Source organism: Acartia tonsa, chromosome 9 (assembly GCF_053477335.1).
Source record: "Acartia tonsa isolate MP-2025a chromosome 9, ASM5347733v1, whole genome shotgun sequence".
Taxonomy (NCBI): domain Eukaryota; kingdom Metazoa; phylum Arthropoda; class Copepoda; order Calanoida; family Acartiidae; genus Acartia; species Acartia tonsa.
The window spans coordinates 40,489,122-40,514,805 of record NC_137268.1 but is presented as its reverse complement, the minus strand read 5'-3'; the positions used below and the strand labels follow the sequence as shown (position 1 = coordinate 40,514,805).

The 25,684-nt window shown below is 32.1% G+C and overlaps 1 protein-coding gene across 2 annotated transcripts in view; it reads left to right on the top strand.

Annotated features, from left to right (window-relative positions):
* Positions 1-22,586, top strand: part of LOC145327877 (visinin-like) — a 40,393-nt gene extending 17,807 nt beyond the window's left edge. Inside the window, exons 10-13 of one of the 2 annotated variants that reach the window (XM_080171410.1) lie at positions 21,073-21,115; positions 21,673-21,714; positions 22,211-22,248; positions 22,457-22,586. In XM_080171410.1, the coding sequence (XP_080027536.1) occupies positions 21,073-21,115; positions 21,673-21,714; positions 22,211-22,248; positions 22,457-22,502 (169 nt within the window). In that variant the 3' untranslated portion in view covers positions 22,503-22,586. The remainder of the gene's footprint in view (positions 1-21,072; positions 21,116-21,672; positions 21,715-22,210; positions 22,249-22,456) is intronic. The other variant, XM_080171409.1, reaches the window with a different exon arrangement.
* The last annotated feature ends 3,098 nt before the right edge of the window (positions 22,587-25,684 follow it).

Genomic DNA, 25,684 nt, shown 5'->3' with positions numbered 1-25,684 from the left:
ATTATGAAACAAATCAGGGATCTAAAGAGATAAGACAATAGTTGATAAATTGATGCACATCCCTAAATATGACACGCAAAATTACCCCTTCTGTAGATTAAAATTAAGGGTTGAAACGTTTATAAACTCAACTTAATAAACCAATCAAAATACAGTAAAACTCCCCAAAGTTAACGAATAAGAAAACGTTATTGTAAAACTTTGGGGACTATTGAAATAAACAGCCAATTGTCTCCGCTCTCACTCTGGAAAAAATACTAACCAAGAAAGAATAAAAAGCAAAGCTACTCTATGATTCACTTTTCTGCCTCTCATCATTCAGTCTGTAATCTATTTGATTTTCCAGTATGGCTATAAAATCAATTAATATCTGCAGGATTAGAACTGTTTCCCAACCATACTGCTAAATCATGTATTGTATCAAAATATAGACATTTTCTATAAAGAGTAAAATTAAAATCCTAATATTCATACCAATTTTCATTGGACCAAGCCTTCGGCCCTTCAGGACTAACAAAACCGGAATTAATCTTATAATTTATCGTTTGACTATCCACAAAAAGCTAATTATAGAATGCTGCGATAATAACTAATCTTGGCTGCTAGGGTGTGAAATAAAATATTTTTCAATAATTGGTCCTAAAAATGATTTTTTATTTTGCTCAGGGATCTAAAGGGATAAGATAGTGTACAATATTAAATAAAAAAAAAAAAAAAAATTTATATTCTTCATTGCAAAAATTTTAAAATCAGACCATAAACACCAAAGATATTAGGAACTATATAAAAAATATAAATAGCCAAAAACCTGCAAAAAGACAGTCTGATCACCAGGGATATTTTTTCAAACAACTGGAAATCTTATTTTGATATTCTTAACTACAAAAATTTTGAAAATCGGACCATAAACCCCAAAGATATGGAGAAATATGTAAAAATATAGAATAGCCAAAAACCTGCTAAAAGGCAGTCCAACCCCCATAGATATTTCATTAAACAACAGGAAATTTAATTTAGATATCCATATCTAAAAAAAATTAAAAAATTGGACCATAAACAAGAAAGTTATGGTGAAAAATGTGAAAAATACAAAAATAGCCTAAAACCTGCTAAAAAGCAGTCAGGCCGCCATGGTTGTGTTAAAGTTAATTATGCTCTCTAATGATGGGAATGTTGTCAAAAAGTTTTAGCCTTCTATCTTTCATAGGAGCCGAGAAAATCACGTTACCCCCACTTTGTCTCTAACAGACGGACGGACATTACGAATTATAGAGTTGCTTTGCTACTAAGAAAATCACGTTTCCCCCACTTTGTCTCTAACAGACGGACGGACAGAGGAACGGACAGACGAACACACTGGCGGACATTACGAATTATAGAGTAGCTTTGCTACTAAGAAAATCATGTTTCCCCCACTTTGTCTCTAACAGACGGACGGATGGACGGACGGACAGACAGACGGACGGAATAACGGACATTACGAATTATAGAGTAGCTTTACTACTAAGAATTCACGTTTCACCAACTTTTTCACTAACAGACGGACGGACTAACGGACATCACGAATTATAGAGTAGCTTTGCTACTAAGAAAATCATGTTTCCCCACTTTGTATCTAACACACGGACGGACGGACTGGCGGACATTACGAATTATAGAGTAGCTTTGCTACTAAGAAATCACGTTTCACCCACTTTTTCTCCAACAGACGGACGGACGGACTGACGGACATTACGAATTATAGAGTAGCTTTGCTACTAAGAAAATAAAGTTTTCCCCCACTTTTTCTCTAACAGACGGACGGACTGGCAGACATTACGAATTATAGAGAAGCTTTGCTACTAAGAAAATAAAGTTTCCCCCACTTTGTCTCTAACAGACGGACGGACGGACAGACGGAAGGACTGGCGGACATTACGAATTATAGAGTAGCTTTGCTACTAAGAAAATCACATTTCCCCCACTCTGTCTCTAACAGACGGACGGACGGACAGACAGACGGACGGACTGACGGACATTACGAATTATAGAGTAGCTTTGGTACTAAAAACTGTTACTTTTGATTACATTAATTGGTTGAAAAGTTTGGACACCCAATCCAGATATGCGGACCCACGTTTATACTAATTTTTAATGTAAAGAGTTTTGCCATATGTTTTAAATGGATATAAAGACTTTCTGATAACGATAATAGAAATGCTTTGCTTCCCAAGTTTTATTTTTGTTACAGGAATCTTTACCCAAAGTTTGAAATCTATAACATTTATAAATTAACAGAAGTTATAGAGAAACTATGCAAGGGATTTGACCATGGAAAATTACCGAGATCTTAAGGGACAGATGGACGGACGGACAGATGGACTTACGGACAGACAGACGGACGGACGGACGGACAGACATCAAGCTACTTTGTATTACAGATAATAAGATTTTGAAATCTCAATCTTCTATAATTATAGACAGCTTCTCTAAGCCCCGGGCTAACAAAACAGGTAGGTACCAATTTATCATACAATTTGCAAAAATTGTCTATAATACGATGCTTTACATGATTTTTCAGTATTGTTGAGAACTGGTTCCAATCCAGGGGATCTTAATCGGGTCTAAAGCCATACTGGAAATTTTTAATAAGATAAAAGTTAGGCTAAAAACATTTTAATAGCTAATATTATATGTTGCGTTTAAAAAAAAAACGAAAATTGAGATATGAAATTTGCGTAATTTTGCGTAATTTTATATTTTCGGATTTTTTAAAGTGGCAACCAGCAAATAACCATATGATGGTTCAATAATGGCGGGACGGTACAAAAAGGTCTGTGCGTCCGACCCGGTCAGTTTACTATTTAGTGTTGTTTAGTTTGTGTAAGGAGAAAGAGTGTTCATTTATTATATGATTTAAAATACAAGTACAGTTTAAATATTAATGTGAGATATTAAGTTAAAATAGTTATATGTAATTTAACTGTAAACTGTGCTTTTCTGAAAAGATAGGTAATCAAATATGAAATAAAATAATGATTAATTATCTTTTTAAAAGCAAAGTTTATAAATGCGCATTTATTTCAAACAAAAATAAATTCATAGTGAGATACAAAATAGAAGCCAGAAATTTCGCCCCTGTCTGTTCCTTGTCTTTCATCATGATGCATAGCCGGACTTAATTTTTGTAAAGGTAATTCTACATCTATAATTAGCGGCTACGCCCCTAAAGGCCTCTAGTGATGTTTTTTGTTTTTAAAAATGTCTGTGTTAGGTTGCATTTATGTTGCGTTGGAATCTCTTTGTAAAATCGAGAAACATAAAAACAATTTCGATTTTTTTTATTTCTCTTGGGAGGGTGGTGCCCTCCCCCAAAATAGTTATAAACCTTCCTGTGACCTATGAGAAGCTACCCTGTTAAGGAGAACCCGGTCGGTTCAGCGGTTAGCGAGATCCTTTGGTACAAACAAACACACAGACACAAAAAACGAGAGACATCCTATTACTTTAGTAAAAGGATATGTATTTAACAGCTATTTTCTATATACACTGTTTATCTAAAGGAAAAATAGTCTGTAATGCGATTCTATACATATTTCTATTATGACTAAAAACCGGTTCTAATCCAGCGGACATTAATCGGTTTTCGAAGCGTCTCTATAATCTAGTCCTTAAAATGTAGTTATGTCTTTAAACAGTATGATGCTTATTTAGTTCTGACACTCTACAATTGTTCAGTACAGAGCTTTGATTTTTATGAATGTTTTCATCCTTGTTTTTCTGATATTTATCAGGGATCTAAAGGGATAAGACAATGACCGATAAATTGATGTAAATCCATTGATAATACACCAAATTAAAACTTGCAACTAGATTACAATTAGAGGTTAACACGTTTGGACACTTAACTTAATCAACCAACTTATCAAAATTCATTAAAGTCCCCAAAGTTGTTAAGCTAATGAATAAGATAACTTTATTATAAATCTTTGGGGACTAGTGAAATAAACAGCCCAATGACCCCTCCCTCCTTGGATATTTCTACTCTCATTTTCTTTCTGTCCAATTTTATTATTGGCAGAATTAAGTTCATAACATTTTTCGTTAATTGTTCCATCCCTGTTTGTTTATATATACCAAGGGAGGGAGGGAAATTGCAATGTGTATAAATAAGGTAGGGGTATAGTATGACTAGTAAAATACTGTTCAGTATGGCTTCGAAACCGATTAATATATGCTGGATTAAAACCAGTTCTAAGTCATACTGAAAAATCATTTATTGTATCGTATATTATAATTTTTTCCATGCATTATTTTTAAAATATTTTTACTCTTACAATTGTACATTTTTAATTCCACGGGAAGCTGTTTAGTGTTTAAAATACGATGCTATAAATAACTATTTCAGTGTGGCTACGAATGTAATTTTTCCCTCTTGATTTAATAGGTTTTGAGTCATACTGAAAAAAATGTATTGTATTGTAGACAAATATCAAAAACATAAATTTACTTGCAAGATAACTGTTTACAATATGCGCAATTACAATTATAAAACGGGAACCCTTTTATAGATTAAAATAATCGGCGGAAAAGTTTGGACACTGCCTTTTTGTAGACACACCATACCCAGAGATGTAGGGATCATTGAGCAGTAAATTACATTGATACATTGGACTGTATTTACACAGGTACCCAAAGTTTTATTACCATTATAGCTTATATTTTGCTTAAAAACTTTGGGTACTTCTATAGAATTTTGATTAGTTGGTTCCAGAAAAGTAGTGCCCAATCAATAATTTTAATCTACAACAAGGGTAATTTTATATTCAGTATGGCTTTGAAACCGATTAATATTCGCGGGATTAGAACCGGTTCAAAGCCATACTGGAAAAATGTGTAATTTATTATCATAGACGTCCAAGCTATTTTTTTGGGGGGTGAGGTAAAATTTTTTTTAAGGGGGGGGGTAAAATTGCGCGCGAAGTGCACCGCAAATTTCCCACCCCCAAAAAAAATTTTACACCGGGGGTAAAATTTGCTTTGGGGAGGGGGGGGGGGGGGTAATTAACCCCCCCTGAAATCTGAATCTGAAATTTAATTAAATATTTAGTATTAAAAAATTTTTTGTTAAGAGATTTTTTGGTGGTGCCTACGGCACCCCCACGAAAGGGGTAAATTTTAAATGGGGGGGGGGGGAGTAATCGCCACTTTACCCCCCCCCCCTTGGACGTCTATGTGCATTATTTTTTAGACAATTTTATATGAACATTAAAATGAAAAATATAATATCAATGCCAGATTTGTAAGCCCAGGACTTCGGCCCCTCATGGTTAACAAAACTGGAATTAATCTTTTAATTTATAAATTTACTAGCCGCAGAATGCTGTCTATAATACGATGCAATGAATAACTATTATCATAATTGGGGATGTATTGCAATTAAACATTCATTTTCTTATAGCAATAAAAACTGGGCTTTCACTCAGGGTACTTTGTTGAGCACTGAAACCCTGAATTCTTTGAAATTCAAAGGACAACTCTAACATGCCTAAATTAACGAAAAGGTATTGACAGACATACAGACATAAACAAATGGACAGACAGAAAGACGGAGAGACAGGTAGACAGATGGGCAGACCGACGGACAAACTGACGGACAGACAGACGTATATATATCCTAACTATTGAATGATACTTTTAAGAATATTTTGAGTGTTAATTTAAATTATCAAATTCAATTAAAATAGGCATGTCAGAATTTTTGTGATAAATAATTATTCGATTGATCTGATTTTTGGAATACTGAATCCTAGGACAACAAAGAACAATTTTGTAAGCGTAGCATATATAAAAATGTAAGTATGTCCTTAAACATTATCCTGTATTTAAGCACCTTTTCAACAAATTTACTCAAAATTTTGTTTTAACTTTTAAACATTTATATTCTGATTATTCAAATCTGAAAAAGTGTTAATGTTAATATTTATAATTAAATCATATAACGTAAAGCCCTACCCTATATTAATTCATCAAGTTGAACTGGTTATAAAACTTTGGTTGCAAGTGTAATTTATGGTCCAATGGCACCTCCCTCCTTGTTTGCTCAAACAAATGCATCACAAAAACGTTTTAAGAAATAAAGCCAAACATTAACCCATTTACTAATTTAAAACAAGTAAATTTAAATAACAAAATGATTATCTCATAAAAAAGAAATTAAAAAGGATGGCGTCAAAAAAGGTAAACAAGGATGACAACATCCATAAAATCGAAGCTCTAAAATGGTAGGACAAACGAACATTAACACTTGTAAAGTGTCAGAACGGAATAATCAGAATGTAATGTATAAGAGTAGAAGCAAAATTGTAAGTAAATTGTTAAAAAACTGTTTGATACAGGATAATGTTTATGGACATACTTACATTTTTGGACTTGAATATAGAGTTACTTCGCTTATAATATTTCACTTTGTTGTCCCAGGAATGAATATACAAAAATCAGATCAATCGGATAATTAGATCACATAAAAATTTGTTGTTAACAAGGATGACAACATCCATAAAGGCGAAGCTCTGAAACGGTAGGACAAACAGACATTAAAACTTGTGTAATGTCAGAACTGAATAGTCAGAATGCGAATGTATAAGAGTCAAAGCAAAATTGTAAGTAAATTTGTTGAAAAACTGCTTGATACAGGATAATGATTATGGACATACTTACATTTTTAGGACTTGATTATAGAGTTGCTTCGCTTCTAATATTGTACTTTGTTGTCCCAGGAATCAGTATACCAAAAATCAGACCAATCAAATAATTAGGTCACATACAAATTTGTTGTTAAAAATGTAAAAAAAATCAACATGTTTAAAATGGACGTACGGACATTCTGGTAATGATTATAGAGTTGCTAAGCTTTCTAACTCGTAACAAACTATTACAGGAATCACCATGCAAAGTTTGAAATCGATAGGACAATTCTAACATGCCTAAATTAACGAAAAAAAACTATTTAAAAAAGTAAAAAAATCAACATGTTTAAAATGGACGTACGGACATTTTAATAATGATTATAGAGTTGCTACACTTTCTAAATCGTACCTAACTACTAAAGGAATCACCATGCAAAATTTGAAATCGATAGGATAATTCTAACATGTCTAAATTAACGAAAAAAGCTATCCGTTACGGACGGACGGACGGACGTACGGACGGACCGACCCTAATTATAGAAAAGCTTCGCTTAAAAAAATCAACATGTTTAAAATGGATGTACGGATATTCTGGTAATGATTATAGTGTTGCCGCGCTTTCTAAATCATAACTAACTACTACAGGAATCCCTGTGCAAAGTTTGAAATTTATAGGACAATTCTAACATGTCTAAATTAACAAAAAAGCTATCCGTTCTGGATGTACGGACGGACGTATATACGGAAGGACGGACAGACCCTAATTATAGAGAGCTTCGCTTTTAAAAATACGACGAAACACCCCTTGCCACGAAGGGACTATACCCAAATTTTATTATCGCAGGAATCTAAAGGGATAAGACAATGGCAGATTAATTGATGTACATCCTCAATGATGGTAAACAAAATTACCCTTCTATAGATTACAATTAGGGGTGCACGTTTGGACACTATCTATACTACAAAGTAGAACGATGTCTGTTTTTGTTTGTTTGTAACAAAGGATCACCCCAACCGCTGAACCGATCGGGTTCTCCTTAACAGGGTAGCTTCTTAAAGGTCCCGGGAAGGTTTATAACTATTTTCTTGAGGGGTGGGACACCAAGAGGCTAGGGGCGAACCGGCTAGTAGTTAATAAACCAACCAATCAAAATTCAATAAGAGTCCTCAAAAAATATGAACGTTATTATAAAACTTTGGTGACTAGTGTAATAAACAGCCCAATTGGTCAGCTTAATAACTTTTATCGATTTTTGATTGCTTGGTTCAAAAATAGCTGAGTCTGTGTCAAAACATTTTTACCAATGATTTATTTATTTCTTATCGTAAATGGGAAAATTTTCATCAATTTATCGCCCAGGTGTCTTATTCCTTAAGATTCCTGGTAAAAAAAAATCTAGTTTGAAGTAAAAACAAGAAAAAACATACATGAATGGTTAAAAAAACATTAACGCTTTCACTTGAAGTACCTTGTTGAGCACTGAAACTAGGCAAGGTTAGGTTAGGTTGTATAAGGAGGAGGGGGGGTTATTACTTAAAATGTTTTAGATGATGTATATCTGTGAGCAAAAACAACGAAGAAGGTGCCATTGGACTGTAAATTACTGGCACCCAAAGTTTTATAACAACTTTATTTTAAGTTCTATTTTATGTTAAGTCTCTGTGTCCTGTCCCTCCTTGTAATATAATTGAATTATCAGGAACTAGCAGAAAATGAGGGGGGACAATGGGCTGTTTATTACACTAGTCTGCAAAGTTTTAAGATAATGTTTTCTTATTCCCTGGCCTAATAACTTTAGGGACTTTTATTGGATTTTAAATAGGTAGGTTATTAAGTACTAGCAGCTTCGCCCCTAGCCTCTAGGGGCTTTGCCCCAAGAGGTGATTTAAAAAAAATTATGTCGAAATTCGTAAAAGGACCAGGGAAATCTTCAGCAAATTTTTTTTTTTAAATGGGGGGGATTTTTTTTTTTTTTTTTTGGGGGGGGGGGGGGTTGGGGGTGTCCCACCCCAAAAGAAAATAGCTTAAAACCACCACAGGACCAATAGGTATATACCCTGAAGAGTAGAATCCGATCGGTTCAGTCCCCTAAGATTAAAATAGCGTTTTCTTGTGCGATGGCTTAACAACTTTGGGGACTACAGAAGGGGTAAATTTGTGTGTCATCATTGGGAATGTACATCAATTTATCAGTCATTGTCTATAGATTCCTATATTTTGATATAACTTCGGTATTTTAATTGATTGGTTCCAAACAAGCAGAATCTTAACTTTTTTGGCCAATGATTTAATTCCACGTATTCATTCAAATCCGTTGAATAGGGATCGGTTCTCATCTATACGAAAAAAACTATGTCTAGCATCGTATTATATCCAGCTTTCTACGAATATAAAAATGTATAATCATAAGATTAAAACCAGTTTTTTTAGCCCTGCCTTTGGCACCTCGGGGATAAAAAAATTGGTTTTAATCTTATAATTGTACATTCTATATCCGCAGAAAGCTGTTTATAATACGATGCGATAAATAACTATTAATTTTTTGTGTTGTAATTGGATATTTTCATAATTTTATACTTCATTTTCTAATTCCTTAAGATTCATGGTATAAATGAAATTAAGTTTGAAGTAAAAACAAGAATCATGTAGAATCCATGAAAGAGATGCCATAAAAAAATACTGGTGTTTTTCTCAGTACGTTGTTGATCTCTGAAATAATAATTTATGTAATAGTTATTTATCGAATCATAATATATACAGATTTCCGAGTATAGAGAAATGTTACATTAAAATTATTTTTTCAAAGTACCCAAAGTTTTTAAACAATCAAACACAACATAGTAGACCAGTGTAATTTACAGTCAAAAGTTCCCTACCCTTATATTATTCAATAATTAATATTCAATAATTCTTTCTGTTTTAAAATTTATTAAAGCTTTGTATAAACAAAGGAGAGAGGGAACATTGGACTGGAAATTATACTTGTCCCAAAAACAAATCTGTTTGTTGTCTAAAAAACTAGTATGTTTCTTTTTGGGTTGTACAAACCAACAGTGTCTTAACCTTTCTACTAAAAAAGTGTAACCTACAAAAAATATTTATTGTAATTGAGGTGCTTACATAGATTTAACGTCCATTGTCTTATCTCCTTAGATTCCTCGTAAGATCAAATATTTAGTCTATAATGAAAACAAGGATAGTTCAATCCATTAAAGGGAGGGAGGGGACCATGGGCTGTTTTATACACTAGTCCCCATAGTTTTATAATAATTTTTTCCTATTCGTTGGCCTAACAACTTTGGGGATTGGTTGATTCATTAAGTTGAGTGTCCAAAAGTTTCAACCACTAATTGTAATGGAAGATTTTTGTTTTATCATTGGGGGTGTACATTAATTTCTCGGCCTTTATCTTATCCCTTTAGATCCCTGCATTAAAGCAATAATAGATAAGAAACAATTTAGTTATTTTAATTTCGTCTATTGTCACATCCCTTCACAATCCATACAATGCTTTACTGTGGTGGGCCTTCACGTCTGCATATTGTCATATTTAAAACAAATATTTTTGCAAATTAGTATAAGACCATACATATTTGAATAGAATTTTGTTTGATGAAGGTAAATATAAATGGGAAGATTAAGTAATAAACTGTGGTTCTGAATATTCCATCATTTTGACGAAGGTGATGATGCACTATCCTATCATATAAATTAGTAGCGTTTTTGTCTATCCCGAAGGATCTTGCTAACCACTGAACCGATATTAGTCTCCTTTACAGTGAAGCTTCTTATAGGACCTGGGAAGGTTTTAAACTATTTTTGGGGAGGGTATCTTCACCCCCCCCCCAAACAAAAAATATTTTTTTCTCTTTTGAAACTCAAATTCAAAATAGGCTGAGGTTGACTTTTCCCCCTCCTACCCCTAGATGCTTCTAGGGGTGTAGCCGCTAGTTAATTATAATAAAGAAAGACAAAATAACCCTTTCCTTTGTTATATATTTCAAATACTAACATTAAAAAAATAAGCAAACAAGATCATAGGTAGGGCAACAATAACAATTCAACCTTTATAAATCTTTATATTCTTAGTAGCGAACCTACTCTATAATTCACTTTGTCCGTCCGTCCGTCAGTCAGTCCGTAACGCTATGGGGGAAATGGGATTTACTCAGCTCCTATAAAAGATAGAATGCTGAAATTTTTTGACAACATTCCCATCATTAAGGAGCACAATTGACTTTAAAACATCATTGGCGTTCGGACCGATTTTTAGCAGGTTTTAGGCTATTTTTATATTTTTCACATTTTTCTCCATATCTTCAGTGTTTATGATCCGATTTTCAAATTTTTTTCAGTTACAGATATCAAAATTAAATTTCCCCTCGTTTAAAGGAACAACCATGAAGGCCAGACTGCCTTTTTAGCAGGTTTTAGGCTATTTTTATTTTTTTCACATTTTTCTCCATATCTTCAGTGTTTATGGTCCGATTTTCAAAAATTTTTCAGTTATAGATATCAAAATTAAATTTCCTGTCTTTTAAAGAAAACAATCATGACGGCCAGACTGCCTTTTTAGCAGGTTTTAGGCTGTTTTTTATATATTTAACATTTTTCTCCATATCTTCAGTGTTTATAGTCCAATTTTCAAAATTTTTCAGTTACAGATATCAAAATTAAATTTCCCGTCTTTTAAACAAAATAACCATGACGGCCAGACTGCCTTTTTGGCAGGTTTTAGGCTATTTTTATATATTTAACACTTTTTTCCATATCTTCAGTGTATATGGTCCGATTTTCCAAATTTTTAAGTTAAGGATTTAAAAATTAAATTTTTTGTCGTTTTAATAAAACAACCATGACAGCCAGACTGCCTTTTATCAGGTTTTTGTCTATTTTTATATGTTTTACATATTTCCCCATAACTTTTATGGGATATCAGTATCAAAATAATTTTTCCCATTGTTATGAGCATCTTTAATATAATTTACTTTGACCATCGTCATCATGCAAAATAAAACAAGGTTTCATGTCTATTTTATCCAATAAATCTATTCTTGATTTTAGTAAAAACCTTATAAATCTACCTGTACGTATTCCCATCGACGATTTTTTGTGCTTCGCTACTTATGGATGTTGTCATCCTTGTTTTTCATATGAAGCGAAGCAATAACAATCTACACCTTCTTAAACAAGAATGATTAGATTATAAATAGGGCAACAATAACATGCATAGCTTCTTAAAGAAGAATATTAACCCTAATAAATTGGATATTGATAGATGATTACTTTTTAGTAGCGAAGCTACTCTATAATTTGAAATGTCCGTCCGTCCATCCATCTGTCCGTCCGTCCGTCTGTCTGTTTGTCCGTCCGTCCATCTGTCAGTCTGTCTGTCTGTCAGAGAAAAAGTGGGAAAACATGAATTTCTCGGCTCCTATGACAGATAGAAGGCTGAAACTTTATGACAACATTCCCATCACTAAGGATTATAATTATCTTTCACACATCCATGGCGGTTGGACTGCTTTTTAGCAGGTTTTAGGCTATTTTTGTTGATTTCACCAAAACTTTGGTGTTCATAATCCAATTTTCAAAATTTTTTTCGTTATAGATATCTAAATTAAATTTCCTGCTGTTTAATGAAACATCTATGGAGGTAGGACTGCCTTTTAGCAGGTTTTTGGCTATTTTTATATTGTTACATATTTCCCCATATATTTGGTGATTATGGTCTAATTTACAAAATTTTTGTAGTTAAGAATACCAAAATTAATTTTTCAGTTGTTTCAAAAAACATCCATGGTGATTGGACTACATTTTAGCAGGTTTTTGGCTATTTTTAAATTTTTACATATTTCCCAATATCTTTGGTGTTTTTGGTCCAATTTTCAAACTTTTTTAATATGACAGTATCATAATAATTTTTCCAATTGTTCTGAGCATCATGTATGTAATTTACTTTGAACATTTGTATGTCAGTCATCATGCAAAATAAAATAAGGTTTTGTGTTTATTTTCTCCAATTAATTAAATCTATTCTTGATCTTAAAGAATACTCTTTCTTTCTACTTGTAGGTATTCCCATCCACAATTTTTGTGCTTTGCTACTTATGGATGTTGTCATCCTTGTTCAATTTTTTACTTGCACTTCCATATTTCTTCTTGTAAGTCTGTATGTAAATCCATATGTCTGGACCAGCTAAATGTCCATTTGTTTGTATGTTTATCTGTATGTCCAACAATCTATCTGCATGTCTGTCAGTCTGTATGTCAGACTGTTGTCAGTCTGTCTGTCTATATGTCCAACCATCTCTCTGTCCATCTGACTATCTGTCTATTTGTTACTCTATCCATTTTTCTGTCTGTCTATCCATCTGTCTTGAAGTCTTTTTAACTGTCCATCTGTTTGCATATCCATCTGTCTGTCCATCTTCTATCTATTTGTCCATCTGTCTGTCCGTCTATCTATTTGTATTTAATCTGTTTTTCTGTCTGTCTGTTAGTCTTCTGTCAAGATTAATTATTTTTTAAGTAGTGCAACAATAACAATTTACACCTTTGTAAACAAAGATAATTATATCAATAAGTAGCACAAAAAAACATTCTATACTTTTTAAACAAGAATAATTATTTTATAAGTAGCACAAAATAACATTCTATACTTTCTTTAACAAGAATGATTATTTTATAAGTAGCGCAGCAATACCAAGGTATACAATAAGTAGCACAAAATAACATTCTATACTTTCTTAAACAAGAACAATTATTTTATAAGTAGTGCTATACCTTCCAATACAAGAATAATTAGAATATAAGTAGGGCAACATAACAAGAATACCTTCTTAAACAAGAATATTAACCCTAATAAACTGTGGGTAGTGGGGGGGGGGGGGGCAGTTTTGCTATCTGTTTGAAAGAAATCTAAATTTCTGTTGATTTGTCTGTCTATATTTACATCTGTCTGTTTGACTGTCTGTCCATCTGTCTGTTTGACTGTCTGTCCATCTGTCTGTTTATCTTTCTGTGTAAGATAAATAAATACTTTTTTTTTAATTTTTAGAAAAAAAGGCATCAAGTTTTCCACCAATTTAAAATATTTTTTCAATGCTTTCATGTCATTTTGTCTGGTTTTTGGGACATCTCAAAATTTGTCTGTCTGTTTGTTTGTTAGTTTGTTCATTATGTTTATTAGGGTGGGTTCATATTGGCAATTTATCTGACACCAAAGCAGGAACTTGAACTTGATTTTTATAACTACAATACACCTCTGGATGAATTTGATTCATCTTAAGTCTAAAAACTGTGGTTACCACACATTCAATTGAATAGCTATTTGTGAATTGTCATAAGCTCTAGTTTTTGGATACGTAAGAACTATTCCTGAGCTAAGTTTAGTATAGGAGCTATATGGTAAAATGTTCCACCTTACTGGAATTCAAGGTATTCAAGGCACAATAATAATCAAAATGTTTAAAAGTTTCCTTATAAAAGTTCTACCCTAAATTAAAATACTTTTTTTAAAATTTATTCAGGTTTATCAACAAACAGGCATTGGAATATTATTTGTCTCTATATTTGATATATTTTATTAGTATTTATTGTTATTAAATGTTGATAAAAATTCTTGAATGTTTAATTGGAAATTGTTAAGAAATATTTCTATGTAATCCTATTCAGTACATTTGAATATATTTAGTTTGTCTGTAATTATTTTTCATTAGATTACTTCAGTGAAGAACAGAAACTTATCACCTGATAAAATAATAGGGGGCATTTAGAATCACTTTAAAAATAGATTGTTGGTTTTTTTAAAATTCAGTCTGTTGTTAGAGTGGTTTTGCTGGAACTCCTATAGACTTCATTTAATCAGAAACATCAAATTAATTTGTATCAACTTGAATAAATTTTCATCAGAGTCTTTTGTATTATAAATAAATATATAAAATATTTTTAAAAAATGTTTGAGCCAGTTTATGTGAGGTCTTAGTAGCTCAAAAGAAAGGTAAGTAAACATAAGATAGCTGGTATTCAAGCACATATTTCACAGTAAAAAGGTTGAATTAAAGAAAGCATAAAATAAATAAATGGATGATTTAAGTAAGCAATCAACCCCAAAAATGGCTTATTTAAGTAAGGATTTTGCAACCAAAATGGATGATTTAAGTAAGTAATCAACCCCAAAAAATGTCTTATTTAAGTAAGGGTTTTGCAACAAAAATGGATGATTTAAGTAAGCAATCAACCCCAAAAATGGCTTAATTAAGTAAGGATTTTGCAACAAAAATGGCTTATTTAAGTAAGGATTTTGTAGCAAAAATGGATGATTTAAGTAAGCAATCAACCCCAAAAATGGCATATTTAAGTAAGGATTTTGCAACAAAAATGGATGATTTAAGTAAGTAATCAACCCCAAAAATGGCTTATTTAAGTAAGGATTTTGCAACAAAAAAGGATGATTTAAGTAAGTACTCAACCCCAAAAATGGCTTATTTAAGTAAGGATTTTGTAGCAAAAATGGATGATTTAAGTAAGCAATCAACCCCAAAAATGGCTTATTTAAGTAAGGATTTTGCAACAAAAATGGATGATTTAAGTAAGCAATCAACCCCAAAAATGGCTTAATTAAGTAAGGATTTTGCAACAAAAATGGATGATTTAAGTAAGTACTCAACCCCAAAAATGGCTTATTTAAGTAAGGATTTTGTAGCAAAAATGGATGATTTAAGTAAGCAATCAACCCCAAAAATGGCTTATTTAAGTAAGGATTTTGCAACAAAAATGGATGATTTAAGTAAGTAATCAACCCCAAAAATGGCTTATTTAAGTAAGGGCTTTGCAGCAAAAATGGAGGATTTAAGTAAGCAATCAACCCCAAAAATGGCTTGTTTAAGTAAGGATTTTGTAGCAAAAATGGAAGATATAAGTAGGACATTAATCACTAAAAAGGCTTGTTTAAGTAAGGATTTTGTAGCAATAATGGAAGATATAAGTAGGACATCAATCACAAAAATGGCTTGTTTAAGTAAGGATTTTGTAGCAAAAATGGAAGATATAAGTAAGCAATCAACTACAAATATAGCCTAAATGGCTGAGAAGGGATTAAATTTTGAGGAAAAATAATCCGGATTAAAATCTTAATCTGTAAGACATTTACGTCAAAAGCGTCCGATTTGGCTGATTCTTATCAGCCACCCTTATTTTTGGGGATTTTTAGGGGTTTATAGGGCAATAATAGTTCTTCAAGTAAGCAATTAACCTACGAAAATGGCTCGTTAGTCCGACATTTCCGATTTAAGTAAGCCACTTTTGTTGTAAAGTGCGGACTTTCCCGATGTGAGCACGTCCTACTTAAATCTGACAAAAATGCTTATATAAGCACAAATAAAGGTAAATTGCTGAGACAGAGATTACTAGGGTTAAATATCTAGTATATTAATACTTAATCAAATCATAATTTAGTATTTATATAAACCCCGAACAAACATATTATGCAAATCTGAATTTTCAAAATAGCAGCTTTATTATTCATTTAGGATGATTTTACAATAAATATGAAATGTAGATGCCTCTTTTGGTTACAAAATTCCACTGTTATTGTTTAATTAATCAGCACATATAAAGCACAAGATCTCAAAAACAGCATTTGGGGGTAATACTGGTGAACAAACATATTATGCAAATCCAAAACAAAGCAACAAAAAAAGGTTTTTTGGCACTTTTCTCCTCTTTTAAAGATTGATTATGATAAAATAATAATTTTTTAAGGGATTTATGCATTAATTATTATGAAATATAGTATAAGGTAGAAATTAATGATTTTTCTAAATAAGAAATGATTTTAAAAAATAAATTCGATCCCTATCACTTTAGAGGACAGCTGCTGACCCCCAGTCTTATGGATGAACCTAAATACATGTTAAAGGTAAAAATTACCCTGAAAAGTATACAAAAATGTTTTTTTATGTGTTAAAAAATTCATTTTAAAATCTTTATTTTGAAGATGATGACCTTTCAGATGCTCCTGTTGGTGGTGATGGTGAGCCAAATGTTATCTAAGTACATGCCCATTACAACAACTTGTCTATTAACCTATGTACCATTTTTTGTAGTCATAGCAGCCTCCAATGGAGCCATCCAACAAGAAATATAACCATCTTCTAAAAACTACAGTATTCACCTTATAAATTGAAGTAAATAAAATTGCAATTCTTTTCTTTTTTAATAACGCTTGGCTGGAGGATGCTATAACTACAAAAATTGGATCATAGTTTAATATATAAGTTGTCATCATGGACATGCACTTTGATAACATTTGGCTCACCATCACCACCAATAGGGGCATCTTAAAGGTCATCATCCTCAAAATCAAGATTTTAAAATTGATTTTTTCAACACACCAAAAAACATTTTTGTATAATTTTTAGAGTAATTTTTATCTTTAACATGTATTTAGGTTCATCGATAAGACTGGGGGTCAGCAGCTGTCCTCTAAAGTGATAGGGATCGAATTTATTTTTTTTCAAACATTTCTTATTTAGAAAAATCATTAATTTCGGAGTGGGGACAAAACACCTAATTTAAAAATACCTAATTTAAAAATGCCTAATTTTATAAATGTCTAATGTGACAAAACACCTAATTTATAAATACCTAATTTAAAAATGTCTAATTTAAAAATACCTAATTTTAAAAATGCCTAATGTGACAAAACACCTAATTTTATAAATGCCTAATTTTATAAACACCTAACTATAAATACCTAAGTTTAAAAATACCTAATTTTAAAATACCTAATTTAAAAAAACCTAATTTTAAGCATATCTTAAAACTGTTGTTGAATATATTAAACCGGCGGCTACACCCCCTAGAGTCCTCTAGGGGCGATTGCAGTGCAGAGGGGAATTCAATTAGTCTGGGGGGGGGGGGGGCGGATTACAACCCCCTCCAAAATTTCAAAATATAGTTTGAAATAGAAAACTGGACGGACGTACGAACGGACCAACCCTAATTATAGAAAAGCTTCGCTTTTAAAAATAAATTAATTAGTAAAATCAAAGGTTGAAGGACAAAGAAAATGAATTTTGATTTTTATTGGTTTCTTCCCTAACCTAAGTAGCCGTAGCTTCGCTTTCTTGGGGGGTGATAGTTGACCATCCCCCACTTTAGTTCTAGTTTTATAAAGAAAGATTGAAGAAATATAAAAAAAACAGGGGGAGGGGGGGATTTTTTCAAAGGGCGATTTCTCATTGGAAGGTGTTGGTAACCTCCCCAAAAGCATTATAAACCTTCCCATGACCTAGGGGAATCTTCACTGTAAAGCATTGACTAGCAAGATCCTTCAGCAAGAACAGTCAGCCAATTGGATTAATGTTATCAAAATTTTATGTATTTTAGTGAAAAAAATTGATATTTTAGAATTAGGCATTGTTAAATTAGGCGTTTAGATAGTTTAGGATTAGGTATTTTTAAATTAGGCATTTTTAAAATTAGACATTTTTAAAATTAGGTATTTTTAGTTAGGCATTTTTAGTTAGGCGTTTTTAAATTAGGCATTTATAAATTAGGCATTTATAAATTAGGTGTTTTTAACGTAGGTGTTTTTAACATTAGGTATTTTTAAACTTAGGTGTTTTTAGTTAGGCATTTTTAGTTAGGCATTTTTAAATTAGGTGTTTTGTCCCCACTCCTTAATTTCTACTTTATACTATATTTCATAATAATTAATGCATAAATCCCTTTAAAAATTATTATCTTATCATAATCAATCTTTAAAAGAGGAGAAAAGTGCCAAAAAACCTTTTTTTTGTTGCTTTGTTTTGGATTTGCATAATATGTTTGTTCACCAGTATTTCCCCCAAATGCTGTTTTTGAGATCTTGTGCTTTATTGGTGCTGATTAATTAAAAAATAACAGTGGAATTTTGTAACTAAAAGAGGCATCTACATTTCTTATTTATTGTAAAATCATCCTAAATGAATAATAAATCTGCTATTTTGAAAATTCAGATTTGCATAATATGTTTGTTCGGGGTTTAGTTTACTTCAAATTTTAAAAGCGAAGCTTTATTATAATTAGGGTCTATACTTCTACTGTACGTCCGTCACAGTTAGCCTTTTAAGGCATGTCAGATTACACACTTTTGAATATGATTCTTTTAACAGATTTATAAAGCATAGAAACTCTATAATCGTTAAAAGCAAGATAGTACGTCCATTTAAAACATGCTGATTTTTAACTATTTTAACTCCAATAATGTAATTATCATATTCGTCTAATATTTTGGAAAATAATTCATATGAGAAAAGGAAACAGAAATATAAGTTTTTCCTTATATTTGCAATTTTGCAACACATTTATATAAAACTTTGTTTATACTTATACATTATAGATTGATATTCTGCTTAGTACTGACAATATATAGAGATTTAAACATTTTGATTTTTCTACTTTTTTAACAACAAATTTTTATATGATCTAATTATCTGTTTGATATTATTTTTTGTATATTGATTCCTGGGACAACAAAGAACAATAATATAAGCGAAGCAACTCTATTTTCAAGTCCTAAAAATGTAAGTATGTCCATAAACATTATTCTATATCCAGCAGTTTTTCAACAAATTTACTTACACTTTTGCTTCGACTCTTATACATTTATATTCTGATTATTCAGTTCTGACACTATACAAGTGTTAATGTTCGTTTGTCCAACCGTTTCAGTGCTTCGCTTTTATTGATGTTGTTAACCTTGTTTTCTGGTAAAGAAGGTCTGGCATTGCTGCTTTATTTGTCATACACCCAAAGAAAATGATTTGATTCGTAATATTTTCTGCATACAGACGCATAGGATTTCAGTAGCTCTTCTACCTCGAACCATCGACCGTTCGGTGCTTACAAAACTGGTTTTAATCTTATAATTTTTCATTTTGATATTTATATATCTGCGGAAAGCTGTCTATGATACGTGGCGATAATTAACTATTCTCGTTTTCCTTATTTGAATATTTAAAACCACAATCCTCTCTCTACATTTCCTTATTTTCAAACATATTTTTAGATTTCAGAACAAAATTAAAAATATTTTTCAACTCAGATTATTTATATTCTAATATAATGAATGGATATGCCATTTGCGTGGATATATTGACAGGGGAAAATTTGTCGTCAGTTTAGCTTGCTAATATGGACCTTATTTATTGGTCAGTTCATTAATACATTAGGAGGGTAGGGGAGGGGTTAAAGGAGGTGGATCCCGCCATTTCGATATATATGTAATAATATATCGATTTTCTAATGACGTCTTACGTAATATTAAAAGCAGGGATTCAAATCAGGTGTGTGTACATATGTTTCCAGTGTTGCTTCGAATTCCTAAACCGATTTATATTAATATGAAAAATAATGTATAGCAATGTATTGCAGACATTTTTCCACTGATAATAATATTAAGATTATAAAATTAATGCCAAATTTTGTTGGCTTCAGTCTTAGGCCACTTAAATCTGGTTTTAACTTTTCCTTTTTTCATTTAATCTAAAATACATTATACAGTATGATAAATAACTATTTTTTACTTTTTAGAAGCGAAGCTACTCTATAATAAATTGTATGACATATCTCATATTTGTGTGTATATCTCAATGAATGCATGTTTCGCTTATAATTTCAAAAAAATAATTGTCCTTATTTTTTACTGCAGTAGCTTTGGTTTGATTTAGTAGCCTCAAGGGCATCTATTTCCATCTAGAGGATCTGTATACAAAGGTTTAAGACAGTTTAGTGCAGGAAAATATTTCTAAAACATCCTGGGACCCAGGGGCGTCCAAGCTTTTTATTTTGAGGGGGGTAAAAATTTTTCAAGGGGGGGGGTAATTCGTTTTTCGGGGGGGTAAAATGGCGCATATTTTTTTACCCCCCCCAAAATTTTCACCCCGGGGGTAAAATTTTTGAAGGGGGGGGGGGGGAAATACCCCACGTGAAATCTGTTGGCAGGGGTAAATTTAGTTTACCCCCCCCAAAATTTACCCACGGGGTAAAATTTTTGGGGGGGGTAATTCAAATTTTATTAAATATACAGTATTAAAAATTTTTTTTTATTAGAGATTTTTTATTTTAAGGGGGGTATTTAGTAATTTACCCCCCCAAAATTGTTTGGGAGGGTAAATACCCCCTCCTAAATGGTTGGGGGTGCCTACGGCACCCCCAGGGTAGGGGTAAATTTTAAATGGGGGGGGGGGTAATCGCCCCATTACCCTCCCCCTTGGACGTCTATGCTGGGACCTATGTGTAGCTTACCTATAATAGAGAACCCAATTGGTTTAGTAGTTATTGAGATATTAAGCTACACACAAAAAAAACCTTACTACTTTATGTAATAAGATTTTAATTGTGTTTCTGTTTTAGTCATCTGATAAGTGCAAAAGAGGCAATAGATATTTGGTACAAGGAATGTACACAGCAATTTTAAAAACATAGTTTCTAATAAACAAGGATATCAACATACAAAAGAAGTAAAGCACAAAAAAAACGGATTGAAAAATTGACTAAGTTAATTATAAACAGATGCTCAGTGATCATGAAAAGAGGGTAGGGGGTCAATAATAGAAAATCACAAAAAAGCTAAAGATATATAACCTGGAGACCTTTTTCGTCTGGTAGCAAATTGCTTTCTGCTCTTTTCACGTAATTGATGGTTGGAGGTGGATAGGTACGTCCAGGTAGTTAGGTAGATTAGGCGGCTGTTTCTCTCCCGCCCCCCCACCAAACATTTAAAACTCTCAACTCATCAACCCAAAAAAAATATGGACGTCCTTGGGCGTGGGGTTGGATTGAGTTGGAAAAGATTTTAAGCACCGCTCTGAGAAGAAAAATGTTGAAAGATTGCCTTACCTTTAAACCCCCTTCCCCGCCCCTGGCCTTAACGTACATTTTTACATTATCCAAGCAATATGTTGCACAAAAAACAACAACAAAAAAGTTAAAATTGCTATCATTTTGTTATAGTTTGATATTTATGCCACGCCCCTGGACAGCAAATTGCAATATGTAAGTATTTTAAAGTGATAACTGATATCTATAATCAAAGTAGAACGATGTCTGTCTGTTTGTTTGTCTGTGTGACTGTTTGTTTGTAGCGAAGGATCTCGCTAACCGCTGAACCGATCGGGTTCTCCTTTACAGGGTAGCTTCTCATAGGTCCCGGGAAGGTTTATAACTATTTTCTTGGAGGGTGGGACACCACCAACCCCCCAAAAAATTTTTTTTTTCGTTTTAAAACTAAAATTAAAATAGTGGGGTCAACTACCCCCTCCCCCCCAAGCCCCATAAAAAAAATTCCCCCTCCCTAAAGAAATTTTTTTTTCTTTAGATTTATTTTTTAAATCTAAATTACGAAAATTTGGTTTCATCAAACCTCTTGGGGCAAAGCCCCTAGAGGCTAGGGGCGAATCCGCTAGTATTATATAATTTTGAAGTATTTTTCCTTTCAGCGTAAGATAGAAATATTAAATTCAAAATGTCCTAAGATTTTCTTTCATTTTAGATTGATGAAAAACAATTTGTAACCAAAGGGTTAAAAAGGTAGCTTATTTAATTCTTTTTTATTTCAATTTTAAGCAAAAAAAATGTTAAGGATTTGCAAAAGGAATTTCCCCATGAATATATGAGACATAATCGCTTGTTGTGATTCCTATACTTGTAATAGCTGTTGTTTTACATAAATATTTTGTGATTAATAAGAAAAAATCTCAAAATATTTATAATTCTTAAGTTTTATTTTTTGTTTTAGATTGCAAATCAAGGAAACCCATGTTGGAGAAACAAAAAACACATAAAAATAGGGATTTTTGTACTTTTTTTGGTATTTTGATCCTGTTTTTTGACTTTCTTAATAAATAATAAAAAAAAATATTAAGCTTTATTCTTTTGATGAAACAATTATGTTTTTTGAATTTAAAAGCTTGAATCCTATTCTAAAAAGTAGTAAGGTTTTTGTCTAAGCTTAATATCTCAATAAATAATGAATCGATTGGGTTTTCTCATTAAGGTACAATTCACATAGGTCGTGTGATGGTTTTGGGCTATTTTATTTTAAGATTGAAGTCTTGTGAAATGAATTAAAGCTATTTCTATATCCCCTCTCTACCCTCTTCGAATGCAGAGCCGCTAGTAATTAGATAAGGCAAAATTTGTTGAAGAATCTATTGCATTAAAATATCAAAAAAATCACAAAACCTACAAACCAAAAAATGTAACAGATGAATTAGTACATAGATTTAGCAGTTTAAGAGATTCCAAGGGACAATATACTGGCACAGACAGACGAATATATTCCTTAGTACTTTGATTTTTAGATTGTGTTGGAGTTATAATTCTCTTTTCTAAGAATATACTTTTCCACAAATAAAAAAAGTTTCCAAAAATAAGGATTAGGAATCCTTTATTATTATTACACATCTTCCATTTAATTTACTTAATATGTACAATTGGATATTTATTTATATATATTTCTCTGTAATACTTATATAAGTTTGAAATAAACTCTAGAATAGTTATTTATCGCATCGTATTATAGACAGCTTTCTGCGGAAAAAAATGAATAAATATAACATTGAAACCATTTTTTTAGCCGAGAGGGACCGAAAGGCCGGTCTAACAAAACTTGTATAAATTTTATAATTTTTATTTTAATATTCGTGGAAGGTTGTATGTATATGATGCTACACATGATTTTTTAGTATGGCTAAGAACCAGTTCTAATCCAGCGGATATTAATCGATTTTGTACTATACTGTAAAAGATTTTCTTTATATTGTAAATCGTCACTGCGCTTATTAAAGCATGAAAATAATAATAAATAATGAAATGAAATAATAAATCTGAATAAATCACATATTATATCGACAACTTGTGGATAAACTGATTCTTGTTTTCTTATGAAATATGTCAAATATTTGATATTGTTGTACTTTACAATAATATTACAAATATTAATATATTCAGTGCTGCTCTACATTTAGCTTGTGTCTGTTTTTTTTTCTGGCATAGAAACACAGACGTCAACTATTCAGTCAATTTGTATTATGTTCCTCTTATTTCCTATCATATAAAGTAGTAAGAGTTTTTTGCTGAAGCTTAAGATCTCAATAACTCCAATTTAGGCAATTTTATTTTCAGATTTAAGTCTTTGAATGGTTTTAAGCTATTATGCTCCTATGAATAAAGAGCTCCTAGATTCTAGCCCCTAGTTTTATGTTATGGTATCTTGTAGAATTATTCTGTTGATTTGATATTTTAGATAAATATTTATAAGTGCTACATCTCTATAATTAGGACTGATACATTAAATTACGTTCAATTTTTTTAATATTTGGACTTTTCACAAATATTATAATTGAAATATACGTTTAAATTCTGCAATTGGCAATATTTCGTTGTTTAGTTGCGATTCTACAAATTTTATTATATAAGGCTTTTAATAATTACTTACCAAAATCATATTTTTATATTTTCAAAACATCAATAAAATAATGAAAATCGTACTTCTATAGCAAATCTCCTCTGCAATATTAGTACCATTCATATTTCATATAAAAAAAAGTAAAATATAACTTTTTTTCCAGTATGGCTGCGAAACTGATTAATATCCGCTAGATTAGAGCCGGTTCTAAACCATACTGAAAAAGCATGTATAGCATCCTATTACAGACAATTTTCCTTGAATATTAAAAAAATTAAAAGAATTAATACCTGTTTTGTTAGCGGGTGTCTTCGGCCCCTCGGGGCTATCAAATATCCACGGAAAGCTGTCTATATTATGAGGTAATAAATAACTATTATTTGGTTTGATTTCTTTGTACGTAATATTTTCAGTTTTTAGAAAATCCAAGAATTCAAATATTGAGAAGAAAAAAAATATTTTGTTGAATAAGCATTTATTAATCCTACGGTTTGTTAGTTCGTCTCAGAAACAACAGACATAGGCGTCCAAGGGGGGGGGTAATGGGACGATTTCAGGGGGGGTAATTACCCTCCCCAAGCAAATTTTACCCCCGGGGTAAAAATTTTGGGGGGGGGTAAAAAAAATTTGCGGCGCGCTTCGCGCGCCATTTTACCCCCCCCCAAACACGAATTACCCCCCTCCTAAAAAAATTTTACCCCCCCCAAAATAAAAAGCTTGGACGCCCCTGACAACAGACCAGGATTATGAAAAAAAAATCTTTGGGTTATTTCAAGGAATGAACATAACCCTCCTCCTTAATTTTAGTTTCATACAGAGCTGGATCTTTAAATGTGTAGCCGTTGCCGTTGCCGTTGCCGCTGCCGTAGCCGTCGCCACTGCCAGTGCTGGCAATAAAACATAGATTTTTAAATTGTGTCCTACAAGGTTAGGCAGGCAACATACTGAATGGCGGCATAACGGTATTTTTTTTATCTTAATCATGACGAAGCCCATTTTGTTCCGAATTTGTATCACTTTTGAAAAGTGCGACTCCAGTTACGTCATATTTTTCTTTCCCGAAAAAGGGAAGGGGGGAAGAAAATCTCTTCAAAAGAGATGGGGAAAACCCCCTTTTCTCTCATCTCTTTTTTCTTCCCCCCTTCCCTTTTTTTCTTTCCTCCTTCCCTTTTTCGGGAAAGAAAAATATGACGCACTTTTCAAAAGTGATACAAATTCGGAACAAAATGGGCTTCGTCTTAATCATATGCCTGTACACTAATTTATACATTTTAATACAAAACTAATAACATTATTATTTATAAAAAAAAAATCAATTTTAATGGTTTTACAATACAAATATCAAAAGTAGCTGTCTTTGTGGCTACGCGTAGCCAATTTGATTTAAAAATCGCTATTAGGTTAGTGGCTGTACCCAAGGGTATGTCGAGGCAAAAAAAGTCACACTTCCCTCAAATTTAAGGGGTGTTGTAAATTAATTTTTGGACTTTTGAGAATGTTGATTATGTAGAGGGTGGGCATTTAGGGGGTAAGTGGAAACCCTCTGACTAAAAATAT